Here is a 6,797-nt window from a genome sequence, read left to right as displayed (position 1 = left end):
GGAGCCGCGCGCTGAAGCGGGGGGCGGGGCGTGCGCCGCCTATACCGCCCCCATAGGGTCATGGAGGAGGGCGGGGCAGTCTGCAGCCTGAGGGATGGGGCCCGTTACTTTGTGGTAGTAGCCCGGATTGGTGCAGGGAGAGGAGTTGGGGCTGGACAGGAGGGAAAGCTTTCCGAGCAGGAGGGTGGTGAAGGCCGGAGAGGCTGAGGAGTGGTTTAAGACCCTTGGAAGGGTTTAAGACCCGGGTAGACAAATCCTTGCCTGGGATGATCTAGTTGGGGCTGGGCCTGGTCTGAGCTGGGTCTTGGACTCCATGCCTTCCCGAGCTCCTTTCCAAGCCTTATTTTCTACCACTCTGTGATGGTCCAGGACATATGTAAGAGGCAGGGTGACAGCTGTTCTGTGGTAGGGTGGCCATCATAGAGGACAGTTTGGTTGTCCTCTATTGATATGAAACCAGATGCCTTTATGTCCTTTATTTTTCTCTTGAAAAATGGCCGGGGTAGAGAAGCTCTTCAGGCTTCTCTTGAATAGAAAAATAGAGGCATCCCGTTTTGTATCAATAGAGGACAGAGTAGCAGAAAACCGGAACGTCCTCTATGATGGCCACCCTATTTGTGGGTGATGGCTTTCTCTGTGGCTAAAAATGGAGGAGGTTTGCACCCTTGGGCTGCGGCCATATAAGTGGGAATGTGCGTTTCCCCCAGGACAAGTAGCAGTGGTGCACCTTGTGCTGCTGCTGCTTGTCCCTGGGGAAAGCCTGTGCCACATGTGCTCTGGTGTGCAGCAGGTGACCCCAGATCGGGGAAAGGGGGCTGGGGCCAGCAACTGTGCTGGCCTCAGCAGCCTTACCTGCGGGCCTGGGGAGCTGCAGCCGCAGTGCTCCTGCAGCTGGGAGCCCATCTGGCAGCTGGAGTGTGGCTCTGGCCAAGCAGTTTCTGGTTTTGAGTAGCCTCCACTACTGTCACATGTGCCACCCCACTTTTTTTTGGCATGGGTTTTTTGACCCCGGAAGTAGCAGCATGGGGAAGGCCTGCATATGGATATGGCTTTGTAGATTAACCCTAGCCAAGGTGCATAGTCAGCTTTAAGGTGGGGCTGCCTCATGCACAGAACTTACTTCATCAGCATCTGATGGCTTCAGCCCTCTGCTGAAGAAAGCTTAGGCCATGAGCATCTGATTGAGTTAGTCTGTGAAGGTGCCGCACTACCCTGCCTCCTGCCTCTCTAGCCTAACTTGGCTAGCAATCTCTCTTTCTAGTGGGCCAGCTGCACGGTTGAAAGAGGCTTAGCCAAACTTTCCAGTGTGGGGCATTTGGAGATAAATTCACTACATTAGAAAGCTTGTCTAAGTCTCTCCCAACCAGTTATATAACTGGAAGGGGTGGGGTGGGGTGGGAGGTTCTTTGGGTGAATCTGATATCTTTCATTAGACCAACTTAAATAGTTGGAAAAATTTTTCTTAGCAAGTTTTTGGGTTTAAAAATCCTTTGTCAGGCTGAGGAAGTATCTGCATTTGGTGTGTGTGCTCTTCCTGGATGGAATAAATAGTAAAGAAGCCAGAGGCTGGTCTGCATGCAAGAAAGGCAGTCAGTGAAAATGTAAATTGAGAAGTCGGTGGATGAAAGACAGGCTGGGGGGGAGGGGAGAAGGGAGATGAAAGTAGCTGGTAAATAGTGGAGAGGTAGCTGGGGAGTCAGATGTCAGGCAGGATATAGTGTGTCATAAATGACTGGAGCAACGTGGGTCTGCTCCAGTCTAGCATCTAGGCTGGACTGGGCAACATAGGGCTGATCCTACTGTGTCCCAGGACCCAACTCCCACAGCCAAGCAGCCAGTTCCTATGGCTGGAGAGAGCTGGGGCCCAGGGCTACTCCTCCAGATCCAGCAAAGGGGCATATACCCTCCCCAGAAGTTTTGTCCAGGGCACCAAAATTCTAGTGATACCTCTAATTCCAGCCAGGTAGTGTGTCATCCTGGGGTGATCTAGAAGGCTGGGAAACCATCTCCAAGGCCTGTATGTGGAAGTATAAGCATATGAGTAAATACTACACAAGACCACAAAAAGTCACTTGTATGCAGATGTGAGTTGACAAAATAATGCTTATATGACAGGACTATTATGTTAGCTCAGGTGGTGTCCAGGTGCAATACAGAAGTAGTTAGACACTCTGCTATCCTCCCTGAATTCTCAAAGACGATTCAATGGTTCAGCGATTACATCAGCCAGTTCCTTAAGTACTTGGGATGAATCTCATCAGATCCTGCTGACTTGAATGAATATATGCATCTTAGCTAAACAATCTTTAACCTGTTCTTGCCCTATTCCAGCCTTACTTTGCAATCTTAATTTTAATATCTTGCAGTTAGCCCTTTTTGGGAAGCCTGAAGCAAAGAAGGCACTGAATACTTCAGCCTTCCCTGCATCATTTGTGGGTGGCTAGAACAGAAAGGCAGAGGAACCCTAGAGACATTTGTGGTGTCCTGAGACAACAGAGAGAAGATAAAATGCTGGGCATATGAAAAGGTCAGGAGACCAGGAGGCTGCAGATGGGAGTACTAGTGAGCAGAAGCTCTGGGGACATCAGTAGTAGCACAATAGGAGAAGATGAAAGCATGACAGGAAACAGCAGCTCTGGGAGCATGGGTTGTTCTGTAGATGAGCAGCGGGTAGGACATCTGGGGAAAAGCATTCTACAGACATCACTGGTATGGTAGGGTAGGCAGACAAGAAGGGAAAGCTCTGGGGACAGCAGAGGTGCCACAAGCAGCAGAAATGAAACAGCTGCACAGGAAAGAAAAGACATTGCATCTTTCCTGTGTGGTCATGCAGTGCTGAGAGGAAGGAGCACATACAAATTTGGAGGGGACCAGTGCCCTCTGCCCACTTAGAGAAGGCATCTGTTACCAATTTGTTCAATCATTCATGCAATTCTGCACCACTTAGACTAAGGTCAAATGTAGCAGCTGCAGTGTGAGTGAGGATTTAATGGAGTGGCTATAGATTTCTCAGTGACCAAGCCAAAATGTACTCTTGGCATAAACAAGTGAAATCTTTTCTGCTTCTGGCAACAATAAATTTGAGTCATAACCTAAATGCATTACTTGTGTTGTGGTGCTACAGGAATCTTCTTTAAGAAAATAAGACAAATTAAAAAAAGATTTTTCAATAAATATATAAATCCTGCAGAACAATTATCATCACCTTTATCCCAGCATGTATCAAAAAATACAGACCAGAGATAATGGGAGTTGACACTGGGCATACAATTTTTTAAAGGTAGACTATAGATTGTAATGAGTCCACATATAGGTCTTATAATTCTAGGGAAGGTCTTTAAGTGACAATAATACATTTGACCAACAGCCAAGCTGGTTGGGTCTTGCTGAGATTCTATATATGGCAGACATGGAAGATAGCTATGATCATGGATACTTACTTAACTTGTATCTTTCATTTGTTAACATTTGAAGATTAACTGCATTTTGGGCACATCTCCACGTGTAATTAGTTGCGACTAAATTTACTATGCATTAACCTAATGCACAGTAAGCAATTTTTGGCAGGTGTCTACATGTGGAGACACTTGGCACTAAAGTTAGTGCCAAGTCCCTCCAGCCCTGCCATGTACCCCAGTGACCACCGGGGTGGGGGGAGCTCCTGGTTCCAGCCATAACTGCCTGTACTTGGAAGCCATCTTGGAAACACAGCCCCACCCTCTGATCCCTAGCCAGCCCCTTCTCTACCCAGGAGCCGTGTGCCCAGTGCAGGAGCAGCATGCGGTAGCTCCTTCCTTGCCCTTCCTGCCTCCCTGCACCATAGCTGCTCCAGCCTCTGCCCCTGCCAGTGATGCCCAGCACCCTGCTGTTCCAGCCCTGCCCTTGGCAGCAATGACTAGTACCCTGCACTCCTGCTGGCCATGGTGTTGACCCTGCTGGCCCTACCACCCCCTCCACCTGCACTCCCTGCTCCAGCCTGCCTTCCCCCACCACCTACACATCTCATACCTCCTGTCCACCCCCAGCACCACTCTCACACCAGGCACATTTGAAAAAAAAAAGCTTTATTCCCCTCACAACACCCAGCCCCAACCCTTCTCCCTCAACACACAGAGCCCCTCCACTACCCTCCCCACCCACCAACAATAAAAACCTGCACTACAATGTAAAAACTATAACATCTCTGTTTTTCTGTCCCAGAGAGGGGGCTGTGGGGTGGGGGGGCCTAAGTGCCAGAGCCAGGGGTCAGGTACCCAGCTTCAGGCTGTTCCCCCTTGCAGGTCCAAGGGCCTCAGCAACCCAAGCAGGTAGTAGCCCCATGCTGTGCCACCTGAGATAGTGCTCCCCCTCCGGCTGCCCCAGTGCAGGGCCAGCATCCCCATGAGATATGTCCAGGTCCTTGGATGCATAGTGTGGGGGAGAGCAGCAGGGCTGGACCCAGGTGGGTGGTAGCAAGTCTGGGACAGGGGCTGGGCCAGGAGCTTGTGTGGGCAGGAGGAGCTGGAGGACCTCCTCCCAGGCCCAGGCGGGGGCCTGCAGTGGGATGGTGGGTGGGATCTGCAGGGTCGTGGATGGGGGCCAGGCAGTGGGGTGCACGGATGTGACCACCAGGCCCAAAACAATGTCTGGGGTCTAGTGGTCACTGACCTTGGCACTCAATGCACTCCTGCTCCAGGGCACCCTTTGTTAACCAGAAGTGCTACAAATATGGCCCAAATACTTTCTCAAGGTCTCAAAATCCTCTGCAAGGTCTTATGATCCATGCTAGGTTGAAGAAGCAATTCCTATTCTTTTATCAAAGAGGAGACACTACAAACAGATATTAAGGAAACGTAGGTACAGATGGTTGAAAAGAGGGGCAGAAAGTCCTTGATAATTTCCAAAATTTCTTTCCCACATGTCACAAATTCAGAACATGTTGATGGACAGTATAGCTTGTCAAGAAATAAATAAGGAAACATCATGAAAGCTTCCTGAACATTTTTCCTGAATTTGATTAAAATTTTGATTTGCAAAATTTCAAAACTTTCAATTGGCACCAACTGTGCTTTGTGGAAGTCAATGGCCAAGCTCCCATTAACTGTCATGGTGCAGAATCAGCAATTTCTTTTTTGATACAATTTTACTTATATTCATTTTCAGTTTTGGTGGAGCCTGGTTATTGTCACTGTGGCCACTGCTTCTGTAAAGTCTGAGCAATGCCATCTCTGTATTCTCCAGAGCCTGCTAAGATGGAACCATAGGAAGAGGCAGCACTCATCTAGGAAGATGTTACAATGTCTGTGAGACCTTGAAATTGAAGACGCCGAGATGTAGTTATGTTAAACACTGGTAAATACTTGCCTATAACGTCATTTTTCCTGCTGCCTTGCCACGGGAGCAGGACTTAGTTCATAGGTTTAGTGCCATCTTCCATAATCACATCTCACACCTTTTTATCTGAAAGGATCCTGAATCAAGGATCAATATACACAAAGGCAACATGGTTAAGTAGGTTGAACCAGGAGTGCTAGTGAGTCCCCTGTAGTCTTGGAGAAGTCGCTTCATTAAGTAACATCCCCTGTGCTCCTAGGGGGAACACTTTCAAGCTTACCCACCTACCCGCTCACACTCCGTCCCAAACCAGAAGTACGATAGTGAAACTGCTCTGGTGTTCCCCTCACAGCTGCTCTTGAGGCTGCTGTTTCCAATGTTTTTGAGAGTGTCCATGTCGGGCACCACTGAAGCAGATTCACATTTGTGGGCCTGGTGTGGGTGAGTGGGGCATGCTTGAGACCGGTCCTCCTTGGGAGGGCCAGGCAGAAGTATAACTGGGAAAGTTTGCACCTTGGGCAGCAGACCTGTATCTGGTGGGATCTGTGTCTTGGGATACCAGAATGGGGTGGGTCAAAGCTCTAGCTACATGGAGTGAAGCAGGGACAGGACACCACTGTGATTGGAGGTATCACCACCAAGAGCCAAATTACATTTCTCCTGGCCCCACAACTACTACAGTTTTATGTGGCAAGTGAGGATCCAAAGCCCTCAATTTGGTGGAGGCTGCAGGGCCAGGGAAGCATCAACCTGGTTCTTGGCAGAGACATGGGATACCTCCCCACATAGCAGATGGGGAGGAGGTACGGAGGGCTGAGGACGGGGCTCCTGACCCTGCTCTGCTCTGTGTAGCTACAGCCTCAAGCCGCCTGTCTCAATTCTGGTACCTGCCTTTACTGAGTGTCCTGGTGCCCTAGACATCCACCCTTAGTAACATTACTTGGGCCAGGGTAATCTTGTGTCTCTATACCACATTTGACCATCTTGTTACACATGCTTGTGCTCATTTGTTGTACATTGCAAGGTCTTTCAGTGTACAAGTGCCTTCAAGCAGCGGGCACTGAAGCAGGTGTTGCACAGTCTGAGGCTCTGTGCCACAGTGACAGGTGGTTGAACCAATGGTATAGCCCCACTTCTTCATTAGTTTTTTGGAGCGTCCAGCTCCAGTGTGTAGGTGGTTGAGACATTGCCACCTTTGCCATGGTTCATCAGTCCCTGGTGGTAAGGACTCCAAACCAGGATTTTCCCAGGGAAATGGTGGGGACAGACCCACAACCTTTACCCCCCTGTCCAAACTTCCAAACTGAGATTATGACACTTACCTGCTTCTTACTAGTGCTGAATTTTTTTGTGTCCATTAAATTTATTTGTGACACTGCTCTGAAGATGTATAAATGCCGACAGTCCATTTATTATTATAGAGAAAAGGATCCTATCATCCACTAGTGAAATGCAAAAGTTCTTTCTTTGTACACAGCCATGCT

The 6,797-nt window shown here is 49.0% G+C and overlaps 1 protein-coding gene across 1 annotated transcript in view; it reads right to left on the bottom strand.

Annotated features, from left to right (window-relative positions):
• PARP1 (poly(ADP-ribose) polymerase 1) overlaps positions 1 to 5,709 on the bottom strand; it is a 62,019-nt gene extending 56,310 nt beyond the window's left edge. Inside the window, exon 1 of the mRNA XM_014524903.1 lies at positions 5,602 to 5,709. Coding sequence (XP_014380389.1) covers positions 5,602 to 5,709 — 108 coding nt within the window. The remainder of the gene's footprint in view (positions 1 to 5,601) is intronic.
• Positions 5,710 to 6,797: the final 1,088 nt, after the last annotated feature.

This window comes from Alligator sinensis, unplaced genomic scaffold, assembly GCF_000455745.1.
Source record: "Alligator sinensis unplaced genomic scaffold, ASM45574v1 scaffold138_1, whole genome shotgun sequence".
Taxonomy (NCBI): domain Eukaryota; kingdom Metazoa; phylum Chordata; order Crocodylia; family Alligatoridae; genus Alligator; species Alligator sinensis.
Note: the sequence above shows the minus strand (reverse complement) of the source record. Positions and strands in the feature narration are given on the sequence as shown.